The sequence below is a fragment of the Akebia trifoliata genome, chromosome 4, assembly GCF_017979445.1.
Source record: "Akebia trifoliata isolate Shusen 1 chromosome 4, ASM1797944v1, whole genome shotgun sequence".
Taxonomy (NCBI): domain Eukaryota; kingdom Viridiplantae; phylum Streptophyta; class Magnoliopsida; order Ranunculales; family Lardizabalaceae; genus Akebia; species Akebia trifoliata.
In genome coordinates this window covers 23,883,506-23,902,259 of record NC_141378.1, presented here as the reverse complement: position 1 = coordinate 23,902,259, position 18,754 = coordinate 23,883,506, and the positions used below count along the sequence as shown (strand labels likewise).

General features: G+C 36.1%; 1 protein-coding gene across 2 annotated transcripts; it reads right to left on the bottom strand.

Annotated features, from left to right (window-relative positions):
- Nucleotides 1-542: 542 nt before the first annotated feature.
- On the bottom strand, nt 543-18,064 carry LOC147404549 (GroES-like zinc-binding alcohol dehydrogenase family protein). 2 transcript variants are annotated; one of them, XM_086440559.1, is made up of 8 exons: nt 17,569-18,044; nt 15,912-16,047; nt 14,746-14,815; nt 14,548-14,641; nt 14,080-14,293; nt 10,244-10,385; nt 1,056-1,226; nt 543-885 (listed from the first exon to the last, which is right to left on the bottom strand). In XM_086440559.1, the coding sequence occupies exons 1-8, from the start codon at nt 17,864-17,866 to the stop codon at nt 694-696; spliced, it is 1,317 nt and encodes a 438-aa protein (XP_086296685.1). In that variant the 5' UTR covers nt 17,867-18,044; the 3' UTR covers nt 543-693. The 2 variants fall into 2 exon arrangements, 1 of the variants encoding a protein (XP_086296685.1); XR_015177826.1 differs by lacking the exon at nt 543-885 and adding an exon at nt 7,137-8,995 and having other exon boundaries at nt 1,053-1,226; nt 17,569-18,064.
- Between the last annotated feature and the right edge of the window lie 690 nt (nt 18,065-18,754).

The following is an 18,754-nucleotide window of genomic DNA, read 5'->3' as shown; positions in this document are numbered from 1 at the left end:
ATATGTTTGACTGCAAAACCATAATATAAAATAATAATAAAAAACACTAAACTGGTCCAAACTCCAAAAGGCCTTTCCCACTGAGCTCAAAATCAACCTTTATAACCCAAATAACTCAACCACCAGGCGAGAACATAAACATCATAGAAACCAACCCCCCATAGTTGTTGCAGAAATATCAAAAACCTGCCCCAATTTCCTCAACCAACACTGTTCAATGCCACAAAATTAGTATCCCTGCCCTAATTTTTGGACATCCAGGGCTTGTCCAAAGGGATTTATAAAAATAAATAAAAAACCAACGGGAGAAATCTGTAATTTCCCATGTTATGCAAGCTTTTAGGCCAAGTTCTACTAAAAATATTGTATAACATGTTATATCCTCTCTCTCTCTCTCTCTCTCTCTCTCTCTCTCTCTCTCTCTCTCTCTCCAATGAACATATTTTTCTGTTTTTAAAGTTCTAAGTGAAGTTTAGAAGTTTGCAAATTAAAATATGTATAAAAAAATCACCGAAAAAAAATAAAAGGACCATACACCCCTCTAAGAAAGAAATGATATTGCTACTTTTATTTATTTATAAATAAATGTAGGATAAAGTTTTATCCTACAATCTCTTCAGTACTATACTTGATGACACTACCTATTAAGGAAAGCTAGCATCTAAAGACAATGTTTCTTGTGTAAGATGTCAATTACATAATCTCCACTACTGCTCGACCAACTATATTCCCCTTGTCAAGATCCTCATATATTTTTCCCGCCTCCTCAAATTTGCATGTTCTTGAAACGGCAGCATTGAGGTTGAAGATACCTGTCTCAGCAAGTTTAACCAACTTGGGAAGATCTTGTCTAGCCCTAGCTCCATACGAGCCAATGATTTTTATCTGCTCCAAGAGATCATTAAACATTCTGTCATATATTAATCACACTACTATTAAACAGGAGAAGGTGGTGGTGAAGCATAGTATGGATCATTGTTTTAAGAGGCGTACCAAAAGCATACGTAAATTAAAAACTCAAATCAGTAACTATAGGTGAATATATTTGAACGTACCTGTCTGCGGACAAGACGTGTTATATCTATTTCCCCTATGACGCTGGCTGGTGCAAGCCCAATCATCACTGCTTTTCCCCCATCTCGTACACTCTGTGTGCACTGCAAAAATGTCTGTGGTTTCCCCAATGCTTCCACAGCTATGTCCACACCCATTCCTCCAGTTAGTTCCTGTAGATAGAAAGTGCAAAGATAACTACTAGTAAGCTAATACCGTCAGGGGTATTTAAACGCAAAGTGAAGCAAGCACTGAAAGTATACAGAATTCTGAACCCGAAAAAAAAAAAAAAAAGGTGGACTGAAAGACCAAGTAATTTACTGAGATTTCTCAAGGGTTAATTATTTTGCAAAGGTCATCCATTAGATGGTCTATCAGGGTATTAAAGAATTGTTAAATTATCCCTAAACTCTACAAGAAAGCACAGTTATCATTAGCTTTTCCTTCACTAATACACAACAGTAAATTAGAAGAAACAGGAGAATAAAAATGTTAAGACCCGAAATACAATACAATGTCATGGGACAACAGTTTTTCATACCTGATTATTTCGATATGAAAAAGGCTTATTTATTAAAAGAAAAGGGGGAAACCTCAGTATACAAAAATAAGAGAATATTATTGAGGGGAGCACCACAAGCCAACTAAACTTCTCAAGATAGCAGTAAAGAACTAGGGAGGACCTTGAATGGTTTCATCCATATGTTTGTAGCAGACATCCTAGAAATCATGAGGGATGAACAATCGATTATACATCAATGCTTTGCTCTTCAAAAGAAATACTCATGAAACCGAGTCAACCGACCTTATCATAGAAGATGTGATCTTTGCTTTCTGTCCACCTACCCAAATTATTGCAGTAGTAGGATGGATATCCATGAATCCGTCCATGGTTGTTGAAGTCGTCGATCTTTCAACCAAAAAGATGTAGAAGAGCTTCAATACCGCATTTGGGATTACAATGAAGAAGCAAACAGTCAAGAAATTCTCACTTCCTTTGCAAAGTGTGTCAGGAATGATATTCTGCCTTCTAATATAAGTGATCAACTATGAAATTTTGTCTGGAAAAACTGTACAACGAAAGAAAGCAACCTTAGATGGGATAGGCCCATCCTACACCTTGACTGGAGAGGAGATTGGTCTTAATAACTACCTTAATGAATGGACAACAGGAAACTGGCCTTTAAATTTCGATTTCCAAACCTTTTTTTCTCCCACATTCTACAACACGCTCTTTACTTAAGTAAAAGAACAGAGAAGGTAATCAACCTCTCATATAATGATATTTCTTCTTAAAGTCAGATACTAAAAGCAACTCCGACCCTCTAAGAGAAATCTCCTTCAAAAGTGTACGTATCCTAGGCGCCTTGTAATGAATATGTTTTTGAAGGTCAAGACCTTGAGACACCTATCCAAAACTTGCACCATAGGAAGCAGTTGCATTGCTATCCAAATCAAAAGTTTATACTACAAAACATGCTTTCAATCAGTCTTCTCCAATGACTTTTGGGTTCTTCCACAAATTTCCAATGTTATTCCCCCAATAAATTTCTAAATTACTCTTCTTCTTTTTTTTTTAATGTAAGCTTTAACTCATTTCCTTGGTGGTCTCAAGCCAAAGGCACCAATCTCCTTCATCCCATGCACCATTTCCCAATCTACAAATTGGTACGTCCAATCATTCCAAAGAACAACAGTTTCAAGTTCTTGAATCTCGTTAGCACTGAAAAGAAACATGACATATTTTGGTAGGCTAGAAAATGTGGTCTCAATCGCAGTGATATTCCCTCCCTTTATTGCAAGATTCAAGCCTCTTTTCCAGACTAAAAAATCTAGCATATTTTTGTCAAAAAAATACTTGCCATTTACAAAGGAAAGGACAATTTATTGGCATTGAAGCCTTCACCCAAACACCACAAAACATCCCAAGGACCAGCAAGGTCATCCAAATCGTCCCAAAATTAGGTTCTAACTCCTCCATGAGACCATACACTCCCATCAGAGCCCATGGAAAATACACATTGGCACAGTTGCACAAGTTGACGTAGAGAAAAAAAAAATCCCACTTAAGCGTTGGCTACTTTGATGACTTCATTGTTTTTCAAAACCACAATAACTCTACTATTGTCAAAAGGTCGCACTCACACCACCCAACATCCTTCAAACCTCACAATTCTAGTATGATTCTATCATTCACCCTGGCAAGCTTTGTTTCCTGCTAAAGCACAACTCCCATATCCTTGTGAAGTAACAAGAATTTTTGCGAGATAAGATTTCAACATGTCAAATTGTTGGATAAGGTCCCTGAGCAACCTTCTTTATTTCAAGGTCAAGGACCTTGTTAAGACCCTCTAAATTATAACCACCACCCTTGATGGATTGAAAAATGGATTACTCAATACTCCTTTTACTGTAATAAAAAACTAAGAAAATTGGTGGGGATGGGAGGAGGATAAGTATAAATTTCATTACAAAACAAAGAGACGCAAGGGAGACAAAATGAGACCTACCAAAAGGTTAAGGAAAGATGACAAAAAAGGCATCTGAAAAGGGGTTTTAAAAAAGGATCTAATAGAAGAATTGTAGAAGAGAATTCTCAAGTCTCATAATGAGAGCTTAACATATATATAGGGACATATGTAAAAACAATGGTTTTTCAATATATGGGTTAGAGGTTTTGGATTGAGCTGATTTTTTGCAAGGATGGTCACTATGATGAAAAGATCATCCTCACAAAATATCAGCTCAATCTGAAAATTCTAAATCCATCAAAAGTGATTTACAAATTATTAGCAAAAATTGGCAAAAAATCGACGGTCCACATTCTAAATCACTTTTAATGGGGTTAGAAGTTTGAGATTGGACTGCTTTTTTTTTTTTTTTTTTTGAATGATCTTCCCATCGTAGAGATCATCCTCACAAAAAATCAGCTTAATCCGAAACTTCTAACCCATATTTTGAAAATTAATTAATGTTACATTATTTTTACATATGTTTTTTCATATGTCCCTTGATCCGTTCCCTCTATATATATATATGAGAGAGAGAGAGAGAGAGGGAACGGATCAAGGGACATATAAACTAAAAAGAGAATGGACATAAATGCCCTTACATAGAAAACTAACAATAGTAAAATAGAAATAAGCATATAAAGAAACTACATATTTCCAATACTCTCCTTCAAGCTAGGGCAAATATATCAACCAAACCCAACTTGACAGATAGACCAATAGACTTCGTAAGCATGTCGACAAAATGATTTGAAGAGAACACAAATATTATCTGAAGAGCACCAGATCAGACTTACTCCCTAAGAAAGTGGACATCAACCTCTATATGCTTAATTCTCTCGTGAAGAACAGAGTCAGAAACAAGCACAATAGCAGACTTGTTGTCGCAAAATAATGTGGAAGGACTAGAGACAGGAAATCTTAGCTCCGTCAATAAAGACCGAAGCCAAATAAGCTCACATGTGCCAAGGGTCATAGTTCAATACTCAGCTTTAACAAAAGAACGAGAAACCACACTTTGTTTCTTACTTTTCTGCGAGATTAGGTTACTACCATAGAAAGTGCAGAAACTAAAGGTAGATCTCTTGTCTGTAAGAGAACCAACATAATCAGCATCAGTGAAGCAGGACAAATGAGGCTGAACAGTGGACGAGTAGAAAAGTCCAAGACCAGGACACAACTTCAAGTGGCAAAGAGTGCGATAAATGGCGTCAAGATGAGAAGTGCGCAGAGCATGCATAAACTAACTGACTACACTAACCGCAAAAGTCAAATTCGGTCTAGTGTTAGTCAGATAAACCAAACGGCCTACGAGTCTCTGATAAGAATAATAATCAGATAATAGATTACCAGATTCTGCATGAAGGCAATAATTCTGATTCATAGGAGAGGAAGCAGGACGACAACCAAGCATACTAATATCCTGAAGAAGATCCAATGTGTATTTGCACTGAGATAATAAAATACCACGACGAAAACAGGTCACTTCTATCCCCAAGAAGTACTTGAGGGGAATTAAGTCTTTACCTCAAAAGCACGACCCAATAACATCTTTACCCTATCAGTCCACTATGCATTATCTTTAATCAGGATAATATCATCCACAGGAGAGGAAACAGGATGACAACCAAACATACCAGTGTCCTGAAGAAGATCTAATGTGTATTTGCACTATGATAACAAAATACCACGGCGAAAGCAGACCACTTTTATCCCCAAGAAGTACTTGAGGGGACCTCAATCCTTAACCTCAAAAGCACAACCTAATAACATCTTTACCCTGTCAATCCACTGTGCATCATCTCTAATCAGAATAATATTATCCACATAAACTAGAACAATAGTACAACAGCCATCCAATCTTCGATGAAAAAAGCAAAGTATGATCTAAGTGGCATCTGGAGAACTACATAGATAAAATAACCTCAGAAAAAACACTGAAACTAGGCTCGCGAAGACTGCTTCAGGCCATACAGAGATTTGAGAAATCCCAGGAGGGGGTCCATATAGATAACCTCAATTAGATCACTATTAAAAAAGGCATTCTTCACATCAAGTTTGTGAAGAGGCCACAAGTGACATATAGCTAAAGAGATAAGAAAGCGAACAGTAGAAAGTTTAGCTAGAGGAGTAAATGTAGCACCAAAACCCTTTTCTGGAATCTGCGTAAATCCTTTAGCAACTAGATGAGCCTTGTATTGATCAACAATGTCATCCACCAGATACTTGACAGTGAAAACCTATTTACAACTAACAGTTCGCTCCCCAGAGGGAAGGGGAACAAGCTCCCATGTATGATTCTTCTGCAAAGCATCCATCTCAGTAATCATGGTTGTAGTCCACTGAAGATCTCATAAAGCCTCTGAAACAGACCAGAGAACTCTAATAGAAACAATAGTGGCAAGATAAACCTGATAAAGAAAGTCCCTGATAGGAAACAAACTGAGCAATAAGATGATCAGTAACACACCCCCGCTTACCTTTGCGAAGTGCAATACGTAAGTGAGAATAAAAAACAGATGGGATAAGAGCGAGGTTAGGAGATAATATACCTAAGTTCAAGGAGCAAGTTGGCAAGGTTGGAGAGGGACGAGGGCGACAAAAATTAATCTTAAGTGTTGGAGAAGTTGGATCGAAGACCGGAGAAGGCAGCTATAGGAGAATGAGCATAAAAAATTCTTGCAAAGGTAAAGAGGGAACAAAGAAGATGTGGCACGAAAGTAAGGAACATTTTCAAAAAAAGTGACATCCATAGAATGTATTACACGATGAGAAATAGGATCATAACATTGATACCCCTTTTACATGAATGAGTAGCCCAAAAAAACACATTGAATGGTTGTGTCATCTAATTTCGTGCGATGAAGGGTACAGTCCTGAACAAAACAAGTGCAACTAAAAACTCTAGGTGTAATCGGAAAGAGAGTGCTATCAAGACGAAGAACATGAAGAGGCATCTATCCCCCAAAAATGCGACTCGAAACACGATTAAGAAGAAAAGTCGCAATGAGGACCGTCATGTTCCAATATAATTTAGGATCATGCATGCCTCGAAGAATGCAGTGGACAATGTTCATAAAGTAGCAGTTCTTGCGTTCCGCCACCCCGTTCTGCTCACGGGTATAAGGACAAGTCAACTGGTGAAACATACCTTACTCATGAAGGTGAGAGCAAATCCCATCAAAAATATATTCACCTCCATTATCAAACTGAAGAACTTTAACAGTGATATTATACTAAGTCTGAATCATTTTTAAAAAGTTAACAAAAATAGAAAGCACCTCAGACGAAGATCACATCAAGTAGACTCGAGTATAATGAGAATAGTCATCAATAAATGTAACATAATACCAATGACCAGTAAAAGCAGTAACAAGGGAAGGCCCCCATACATCAGAATGAATTAAATCAAACATAGTGTTAAACCGATGCATGCGAGGGATATATGAAGTACGAGTATGTTTGGAAAGCTCACACACAAAATATTGAAACTTATGCCCACTACAAGAATTTTTTAAAATAGGAAATAAAGAACATAAGTGCTGAAAATTAACATGTCCTAAGCGAGCATACCACAAATCCAAGGACTGAGAAGAAAAAGTGACTCTTAAAAGAGGATAACACAGAGGCCAGAGCAGCAGTATGCGAAGATCCAAATAAGTACAGCCCATCCCTCTCATACCGCTTGCCAAAAATCTTCCTTGAAGTCAGGTCATAAAAAGTACAGTGAGTAGGAAAAAAGATCGCTGAGCAATTTAGAGATTTTGTAAGACTACTCACAGACAAAAGATTAAAAGATAGGTAAAGAACATGGAGCATAGAGTCAAGAGAAATACCAGATGATAAGGGGATGGTACCCTTTCTGTAAATAGGTGTAAGGGACCCATCAACAAGGCAAACCTCCCTATGAGTATCAGGGAAAATAGATGAAGTGAAATGGCTAGACTCACCGGTCATGTAATCAAAGACACCAGAATCAATAACCCATGTCAGGGGAGCTAGAACATACTGGGTGACATGAAATGCAAAAGATATACTTGGAGGCATGGTAACTAAGGCCACTGTCTAACATGAGCGAGTATGAGTACCGATTTGACCACGAGCAATAGTTTCAGGAGAGACAGTGGTGGGAACAAATGAGGAATCCACAATGGAAACACGGGGAACAGAATGCCCCAACGAAGGAGATGCAGTAAAGCTCAACAAATGAGGATAGGACAGAAAGCATCAGATCTTCTCATGGCCTATTTTCCTACAAGGACTACAAATAAAGTTATTCCTTCGACTACGATAAGTAGTAATAGTATCCAAAAACCATCCAGATTTGTCGTTACTTTCCAAATAGATTCTCACGAACCGACACCAAGACTGATGCAATGGAAAAACTCTTATTAGTAAAGGAGAGACACTTTGATGAGGAAGACTACACTTTGGCTTGAAAAAAAAAAATCCAGCACAATTGCAAAGAACAATAGTGCTATCATATACCAACTTTATCGCGACACATCAACATCATCAGGTCATAGAAGTACACAACCAGCAACCCAGCCTTGTCGCACATGCACCACACAATCACAGTCTTGATCACAACAACCTTTATCTCAGCTAACAGCCTGTATCGAGGCTAGCAACACAAATCAACCAATACCCTATTTACAAAGTCCAGCCCAATCGAATAGATCAGAGAGAAAGAACATGGGAAGGGGCCAACTATGTTGCACAGTCCAAAATGTTGTCATAACACCCTAGTAGCAACACAATTGCTTTTCCAAGGCAGCAAACAGCACAATAGTACCTCTACTATTGTTGTAGAACAAACACACACCACACAGCACACACAGATCTTGTCGCAGGACGAAGAAAAACCCCAAAAACAGTGTTGCACAGCCCTGTTGTTGTCACAAGGCAACAAACAACCTACCAATTGCTGTCCCAAGGCAGAAAAAGACCCCAGAATTAGTGTTGCACAGCCCTGTTGTTGTAGGGCAAACACACACCACACAACACACAGATGATGTCACAGGGCAGAGAAAGACCCCAGAACCAATGCCGCACAGCCACGTTGTTGTCGCAAGGCAGCAAACAACCTACCAGTTGCTATCAAGGCAGAAAAAGACCCCAAAATCAATGCCGCACAGCCCTGTTGTTGTCGCGGGACAGCGAACAGCCTACCAATTGCTATCCCAAGGCAGAAAAACACCCCAAAACCAGTGTCGCACAACCTTGTTGTCGCAAAGCAGCAAACAACCTGCCAGTTGCTGTCGCAGGGCAGAATAGCTCCAATTTGCACATAAAAAACTCTCAACACCACCCTTTTGGTATCATAAGGCAGACCTAATCCAACAATTGTTGTCGCAATACCTAAGGGGGGTTTCGTAGGGTAGCAGCAAGGGCAGAGGCCAATCGTATGTCTCCAACAATCCACCAATCACCTTATCAAAAACACAAACTCTAACGTAAGATAGAATCCAAACCAAAAAAACCTATCACAAGGTAGGAACCCTATCGTAGGGCAAACAACACAGCGCGGAAAATCAATTGCAACATGTGAAATCTTGATAAAAAATCGTATGGCAACATGCGATTAGGATAACATGCCCCCGAAGGAGAAACCTTCTAGCGAAATTGCTCTAGGTCAGTAGATCTCAAAAAACCAGAAAATAGGGGAGAGAAGAAAATAGAGGAGAAGGAACGAGAAGAGACAAAGAACTTTAAGAGAAAAACAAATGCGGAGAAGAACCCAAGAAGAGGGACGTTTGATCCTCTAGAGGCTCTGATACCAAGAAGAATTGTAAAAGAGAATTCTCAAGTCTTATAACGAGAGCTTGACAGATATATATATTAACTAAAAAGAGAATGGACATAAATGCCCTTACATAGAAAACTAGTGATAGTAAAATAGAAATAAGCATATAAAGGAACTACATATTTCCAATTAACTACCCTTCCCCAGTACAATCACATCCTAATGAACAAAGTCCTTCAAAAAATAGCCCCTTGCACTCTTTAAAAATCTTACCCCACTTACAACAAGAGCTTTAATATTTAAAAATTAACATGAATGTCTTTTTCCTTGCCATCAAAGATCCTCATGTTCCCTTTAATCCAAATACCCTGGATGATTGCAATGGGTAGCAACAACCTACATGTCAACCTACCTCTAAGCAAACGTGTTCAACTATCAAACAAATCCAACACTAACCAAGGAAAAGTCCAGTAATCCCAAAATAATTGAAGAAATAACTCCAAATGACATTAGTTAAACTAAAGTGCAACAAAAGTTGGTTAACAGATTCACCACTAGCTTTACATATTTAGAAAATAGTTTATCACCATTCACCACAAACAAATCTCTTTTTCATTCATAAGTATAAATTTTATTGAGGACGAGATGGCAAACTCAAAAAGGTAGGAGGTCAAGAAAACCTAATAAGATAAAAAAAATGCAAAACAATAGAAAAGATAGGCAATCTAATTGTCATTCATTTGATACAATCAAATCCCATGTCAAAAACCAAATAGAGTTTTCACTCACTAAACCTACGAGTGTTTTAGAACTTCAATTTTTTCTTATAAGAAAATTGTAGCATAATCTAAATATCTTTCAACTATGTCAAATTCCTGCACCACATAAGAATACTCTTCATCTAGCTAAAAGAAAAAAAAGGTAGAGCACATGCCTTTATCTTATCAACAGCATCTTCCTTAGCTGCATTTACGGTGTGAGTTGCTCCAAGCATCTTTGCATTATGAAGTTTTCCATCATGAACATCAACAGCAATAATTTCAGAAGCACCAAATGCACGTGCTAATTGCAAGCAACTGAGACATGCAATTTCGCAATAATAGTGTAAAGAATCTCATAAGAATGGAAATGGCCAAGTATTTGCATTTAAGTATGATAAAGAAATTTGAAAATATATATAGTACATGTATATTATGGGTAGGACTATTACATTTACAATCATATTAATATATAGAACATGTAAAGTTTAAAATTTCGTTTCAAAAGGAATGTTTCAGGCGAGGAAAAAATGGAAACACTCATCGAAATGAAATGAATCATTTAAATTTTTTTCAAAACATTATTAAGAATCAGCATTTTAATGATAAGTATTGTAAAAAAAGAAACATGTTATGGGTTGTTAAATGACTTTTTCAAGACAATATGACAAGCCAATTTCTTCGAAAAATCCAACACTATTTAGAAGGTTTGAAGATTGGAGGACAGAGAATCTCAAGGTTAAAGATGAGGGTTAAAATACTTTTCCAAAAGGTTGCATATGACAGGTTTTGGAAAGAAAATCAAGGGTTTATGGCGAGAGGTTGAAGACTAGGACGCTTTTAATCATTTTATTTAGTCCCTCAAAGAAGAATGAGGTCGAGGGGTATGTCATCAGTTTGAAAAAACAGGGAAGTGTCTCAAATATTCATCAAAAGTGGAACATACCGAAAATTTGACCTCCAGAATGTTTCAACCAAAACATTCCATTTTTATATTTAACGCAACAAAATTTTGAATGTAGCATGTTTCAGAATGCTTCACAAAACTTATCAGTATGTACCCCAAAAAAAAAAAAAAAACATATCACATGCAATGTTTAAACACTAAATTAGTAAACAAACTTTGTAGCTTCTAAGATTCATTTAATCAAATAAAATAACTTTCATGTTATTATATATGCATCAAAAGCAATGTTCCGAGGTGCCTATGTTTGTTTAGGAATGTTTTGAAGCATTTCTATTTCATTTTGATGTGAACAAATATGATTTTTAACTTAAACACCCATTCTAAACACTTAAAAAACAGTTTCTGTATTTATTTATGAACAAAACTAAATTAATGATTTGAAGTGAATGTTTAGGAATGTTTCCGTTCCGTTTGGTTTCGGTTTTTGGAAAAACCGAAACAATGGAAGAGTACAAGATTGTAAACCTTGGTACTCGGTAAAATCAAACTTCACCTTGTTTATGCATCATCTAAGCATGCATCTTCACAAAGGATGCTTCCGTAACGATATGCACTTGTGCACCTTGTACTTTACATTGCACATTTCCATGTGCTTTGGCCTTCACAAAAATTTAGTCCAAATTTTTATTCCTAAGGTTACTAAAGTAGTTGCGTACACATGGGATGTAATGTTCTACAACTAAAAGTATTCTCCTTTGTTTGTTTAAAGATAGAAAAAGAAAAAAAAAATTAGGTGAGAGGAAAACGCATTATCAAGATACAAAAGGAAACACAGAAGAGATGAATAGTAGACCAGCCAATAAGAAATACTCTGCAAGTCTCCAGAATAGGAGATTCTGAGCTATAAACTAACTTCTAACTTTATGCTGCAGAAATTGTCCAGTATAGATACCATTCTGTAATGAGCTTTCCAACTGTCCCAAAACCTCCGGCAAAAGCTCAATATAAGTTTTATATGTCTGATAATTGCTTTCTTGATTACCCAATATAGATCAAAAGGCAAAATCTTTCAAAGAATTTTTCCACTCGCAACTAACAGCTTACTCGACCAAAACGAGAATATCTCCCCTATTTCTTTTGGAAGATCCAACATGATACAAAAAACAAAAGAAAATAATAATAATAATAACAATAATAATACCAAAAAGAACCTGTCCTGCCCCAGTGAACAATGGGAGACCATTTTGGAAACATACAAGAGAGTTTAGTCCAACACCAATATTTATATATAGTTCTTTAGGAGGAATCAGCTTTCCCTAAATAGACTCCACCAGGGGTTCTCAGCGAGGACTGCATAAAATAATTACTCTATGGATGTCCTCCCCATTTAGACCATGGAAAGTTGAAAAATCTCATGAAAACGATCGAGGGAAAAGCTCTCCTCTATCTCCTGATGAACCCTATCCCAAAGATTCCCCTGAAATTAGGATGCCATTTAATTACTCAACTTCTGTTAAAATGATTGATTATCAGTGATTATCAATGCATTGATGGGGATCAATCCATAAAGTGGCAGACACATTAGAAATTTTTCCTAGGCCACTCACTCCCCAAAAAACCCTAACACCATCATATATTTCAATTTTGTATTTTTAATAAAATATTTACAAACCTTCATTATTCCTTGCCAAATCCCCATCCTATAAGCAAGGGACCTCACCTCTTAAAAATCCTAATTCCCATCGAATAACTCCAATTTGTGTATAATAACATGCCTCCATAAACTAGGACCTTGTTTAGTAAGCCACCACAAAACCTTATTAAATTTAAACTACTATCTGGTCCATATTCTTAGGTCTACTGTTCTACATAATGACTTCACACAAAAGATGAAATTTCTTCTTCAACTCCTTTTCCAAAAGATTGAGTTTCTCCTATGCTATTTTCAAACAATTTTAATAAGCAATGTAAGTATGTGCTATATTAGAAAAATGCACAATGGGGGAAAAAAATTTATATATGAAAAAAATGCATCCACAGTAGTTTTTGGTGAATGAGTTTGCAAATTCATTAGCACCAATCAGTGTGTTGGACAAAATAGGGCACCAACTGATTTTCATTTCCCTAATATGATCAATCACATCATCTAAACTACGAACCTTCTCTTCTGAATCCCCGTGTTGAAAGAGTCCCTTAAATTTCTAACAACTATTTTAAATTGTCCTTTGAAAACCTTTGCAATATTGGAGTTCTCCACCCAATAGATAAGCTAGAGACCTTAATTTCTTGGGCAATTTGAATCCTAGCATTGTCAAAGTTTAGCATTAACGAATTGACATCTTGTTTTCTACAAATCAGCTTCACATTATCGAATGATCTGCCACTGCAAAGTTATTCTCCCAAATAGGCATCAAGTCCATATCTCTAAATTTTTCAAAACAAGAACCAATCAATCATGCATGCACATGCTTGACTGCACATACACAAATTCTTGAGGCACAATACATCAAATGGTTTGGACCAAGGTTTAAAATCTCGTCCCACTCCATTCCATAAAAACCAAAATGGAATTGAAACAATCGGAACATATTTAAACACTAGAATTCGCACTTTGGGTTAAGGGAGTAAAAATGAAAAAATAATAAAGTTGGAGGGGTATTATTAAAAAATATTGGGATTAAGGGGAGAGGGGAAAAAATAAAATTGGAGAGGTAATATTAAGAAGGGGGAGAAGAGGAAAGAAAATAAACTAGGTTAAAGGGGTAAAAGAGGAAAGATAGTAAAGTTAAAGTGGTATTATTAAAAAAGTGGGGGTGGGGGAGGAGGAGGAGGGAGGGGGCCAGGGAAGACGATAAAGTTGAAGTGGGGAGAAAAGGAAAGGCAATATAAAGTGGGGTTATGGGCACCCCACTCCTTTGTCTCAATCTTTTATACCCACAAAACTGTAGCAATGGGGTCCTCCGTTGTGTTTTATTATATAGATTGGCTTGTAAATAAATAAAAACTAGATTCAATTAATAAATAGATATAGAAAAAAAATCTTTTTCAGTAAGTAAAATAAATACCAATGCAAATTGGAAGATTTACATAATTTTAGCTCTTCACCTTGATCCAACACCACCAATGCCAATGACAGCAACAGTATCTCCAGCACGCATGTCAGCTGCATGTCTCATGGCACCATATGCAGTGAAAACTGCACATCCCAAAATAGCTGACTCTGTATACGGTAATGAATTTGGGAGAATAGATAATGCATGTGCAGGCACCACACAGTATTCTGCAAGTCCTCCCATACTATACATGTACACTGGCTTTCCTACACAATCAGAAAATTTTAGAAATCAAATAAAGATGTATTATACATTTCAAAACAGCAGAGACTTGTACATGACCAAACAAAAGTAAAATATAGATGAACCAATAAAAACCATAAAAGGTGTTGGGGAGAGAAGGAGAGAAGTTGAAGGTTCAGAAAAGGAGGGAGGTCAAGATGACCAACCCGAAAAGGAGGTACAAAAGAAAGAAAAAAGAGGAACAAAATAATATATATAGATATGAACAAGTAACTACCATTGTTGCGGAGAAACAACCGAGTTTCCCCATCATAGAGTGTTCCTTTTGCACGATTGTAAGCAAAGAAAGCTTCGCAAAGATCTTCTTGACCCTGTTATCATTCAACCACTCTCAGTAGAGAATTCATGCTAGAGTTTCAATTGGGGTGATGGATAAATAGGAAAACAAAACAAGTTAAGATTTAGAAAACATCACCTTCACACAGAAGAAACAATTACCGCAGGGCATTATGAATGCTCCTACCACGTGTGCTCCAACGGGAAATCTGAAATTCTCACCCAAAGGAAATCGTCAATATTGATTCATCCAACATATTCGGATTTAGTCATGTTTACATTACCTGCATAATGTATACTAAAGTACCAAGGTGGGGTATTATATCGGATTTGAGAGGATTTAGAATTTGAAAATTAAGGTATATTTAGGCTTCTCTTTCATTCCACTATTGACATTCCTCTTTTCTAGAAATAGGCTCAAATCAACCACACTATAAAGAAACTGATTTTGTTTTGTGAAGTCTTGAAGATTATCGGTGCAGGAGAGTCTAGTGTTTGATGCACCCAATCTACAAACAGCAAACCTCACAGAGGAATAGGTGGGCTTATAATAAGAGAAAGAGAAAAATGTTATTGATAGGACACTGCAATAATTTACCAATTTTGTATTAACTCTCATTTTCAATATTTATTGTAAATCCCATAATAAATAGGAAATCAAGCAAAGGACACATATAAAGGGTTTGTTCATGATAATAAAATTATAATAATAGAAGAAGAAAGATTCAACGAGATGAGAGGTCAAAAAGACCTATCAAACAGATAAGGAAATGGAACAGAATAAGATAACCAAGCTAACTACCCATCAATATACAAACATGTCACAGCGTGGGTGATGGAACCACCACAATGAAATCTATTTAGATAAGAAGGCTTAACCAAACTATGAATTGAACTAATGAACGAACGCATGGGAGAAAACACTCAAGATTATTTGGGTAGTGTTAACAAACTATTTTAGACATTATTACTAATCATAACTCATGTGAAACCACAATGCAAGACTAAAAGTTCAACACCAACTGAGTGATGAGACAATGATTATGATTAGTTCATCATTTTAAAGTCCTGTTTTCAGGATCAAATTGACCCCCACGGAACCCGGTTTGTCCCGGCAAATTCAACCAACTCTAACAAGTCAAACCCTCACCAACCAATTTTCATATAAATAGAAAAATATATGTACATAGTTCAAACAATAATTATTTTTTGTTATATCAAAAATAATAGAAGCTACAGTCACAAAATCAAATATTATATTAATCACAAACATATTATATTAAAAATGTCATAACAACATAATACCTGTTCACGATTCCAGCATCAGTGTGGGGCCCATGCTCGACTACCTCTCCAGTAATTTCATGACCCACAACACAAGGACTTGCAAATGGGAGTTCTCCTTTCATGACATGAAGATCAGAGTGACACACTCCACAGGCTGTGTTATTCATAAATAAATTGTAAGTTTTCAAGGGACACAAAAGTAAATAAAATAATGTTGATTTGATTATGCCCCTCCATGTTTTGTTGAATATTTGAGATACCCCTCTGTTTTCAAACTGATGACATGCCCCCCACCCCCCACCGACTTAGACCACTCAAATAGACTAAAGAAAAATGACGTAAATGCCCTCATCTTTGACTTGTAGTAAAAAAAAAAAAACCTAGACTTTTATTCCCAAAACCAAACATTTTTATTTAACCTAACATCTTCTATAAAATAAATTACCTTAATATTCTATCTACTTCAAACCCCAATGGTAAGATAAAATTTTTGGAGATGAGAAAAGATGGAACTTTGGGTAGAAAAAATCATTGGTTTTCTACAAGGGTAAAGGTGAGGTTGAAAACAAGGATTTAAAATGAGGTTGAATGGATTAAAAATTATCTACAATAGAGGTTGAAGAGCTTGAAGAAGAAAGATTTTTTGGAGAAAAATCAAGGGTTTTGGCTGCAGGGAGAAGATGAGGGCATTTAGGTCATTTTAATTAGTCTATAAGATAAGTCCAAGGTCAAGAGGCATGTCATGAGATTTAAACACATGGATATCCCAAACATTTTAGAGGGATATATCTAAGAATAATTTACCAAAACGGTACAGTTTTCAAAATTAATTACCAAAATAGTAAACTGTAGCAATTAATTCCAAAAACGGTAATTTTACCGTTTTCGGAATTAATATTTTTTACCAAAATGGTAAAAACAGTAAAATGTAAAAAAAATTTACCGAAAATACCTTTTTTATTTTATATATGTATTTACCATTTTAACCTTAGAAATAAATTAAAATCCAACTAAATCTTTCTCTTCTTTTTAATCTTCCCAACACTAAATAGAAATATGAAAGAAGAGAGGATTTTTTCGTAATTTTAGTCAAAAAATAAAAAAGGGTATTTTCAGTAAAAAAAATTGCATATTACTGTTTTTACCGTTTTGATAAAAAATATTAATTTCAAAAACGGTAAAATTACCGTTTTCGGAATTAATTGCTACAATTTACCGTTCTGGTAAATAGTCGAAATGTGGTGCATGTTTTGGTAAATTTGCCAATATCTAAATTCTAAAATTACACATAACCATGGTTGGTTCTCTTAAATTTTTAAAGTTGTTAAAAGGGCAGTTTAGGTATTTTCATTAAAAAATTCATCAGACTGTTTAATAGACTAATTTTTATAAAGTTGGTCTTGAACGGCAGGGGACTTTTCGGCACATATTCTCTGTAACAAGTCCTTTTCAGTCATTGTCCCTGTAAAAATAAAGAAAAACATAGACGGCAAATAGACGGAAGGGTCTTAAGTGAATCCGTTAGATAATCACAAAGTGGTGAGTACAATTGTGATAACGTTAGTGGATCGACATGAAATTACGCTGAACAAGAGGGGGCTGATGTGTAATTTACCCATAAAACAAAGATCAAGAATGAAGAATAAAGCGCGTGTGCGAGTGCGCGTGTGAGTACCTTTGGTTTTGACGAGAACTTCTCCAACTTTGGGACGAGGCATCTGGAATTCTTCGATGGTGAGAGGAGTGTTAGCTTCTCCCCAAAATACGGTACCGCGCATGAAAGACGGTCCACCGCTCAAATGGTAACCGCTTGCATCGGTGATTTTCTCATTACTTTCGTGTTGATGACAGATCCATCTGTTACAGATTGTTGAAGTCATCATCATCGAGGGTTTTGAGAGTGAGAGTCTATCGCTGATGATGCTGCTGCGACGCATCAGAAGAGAACGAGAGAGGACAGAGAAGAAACCCATGAGATTGGAATTTAACCCTGAATCTGATGATGAGTATGTTTTACTGAATGAAGTCGATGACGATTGACGAAGAATCGTAGATGATCCCAACCTTGGAAGTAGGAGACTTAGTTTTACTGTTTTAGTATATTTTTTTTTAACCTGGATTTGTTATGTGTTTAAGAACGTTGGACAGATAGTGTCCAACGAACACATTTGATGGGTGAAAAAATACAGATTTTTTAAAGTTCGAATCGTTAGGGAATCTCTTTGATATCTGAGATGTAGTTAGACATATAGTGTCCAACGTCGTTGAATATTAGCATTTTTTACTTTATATGTTTAGGATTATATTCAGTGTGCTGAGGTGGATGGATATGGACAAAAATAATAAATGGGACTGTTAATTGGCCTAATAAGTTGGTCTGCCCATATAAAAAAAAAATTAAGGTTAGGGAAACCCACAAAGAAGAATAAGACTCGCAGTTTCCTAGCCCATTAAATATGGGCGTAACCTATGTTATCTGGTTCACTCGATTCAAATTCGGGTTCGTGGTTTGTCGTTCCTCACTCTAGAATAAATCCAATCTATAGTAGCAGATAGAGATAAATTGTTTCTTAGTTTGCTTCAGATCCCTATCCCTAGATCATAAATTATAAGTACAATTATAATGTTAAAAAATTTTAAATTAAATAAAAATAAATTAATATAATTGATTTCGTTAACAGAATCAATTAAAAGGTAATTGAGAACCCACATGCTTTGATTCACTAAACCCAATTAAAAATTACTGGGCTCTCACTTGATTTTACAAACCCAATCCAAAAAATTCCACAAACCGATTTGATTCATACCGGTTCATGGTACAGATTAATACCAACGGATTCGATAACATAGGGTATAAGTAG

Excerpts from the sequence above, each read along its gene's own strand:
- LOC147404549 (XM_086440559.1), bottom strand. The coding sequence starts at position 17,866 with ATGGGTTTCTTCTCTGTCCTCTCTCGTTCTCTTCTGATGCGTCGCAGC. Across the intron at positions 14,294-14,547 it reads GTTGTTTCTCCGCAACAATG|GAAAGCCAGTGTACATGTAT; the intron begins GTAGTTACTTGT and ends CTGATTGTGTAG. Across the intron at positions 1,227-10,243 it reads ATGCTGTTGATAAGATAAAG|GAACTAACTGGAGGAATGGG; the intron begins GCATGTGCTCTA and ends TTCTATCTACAG.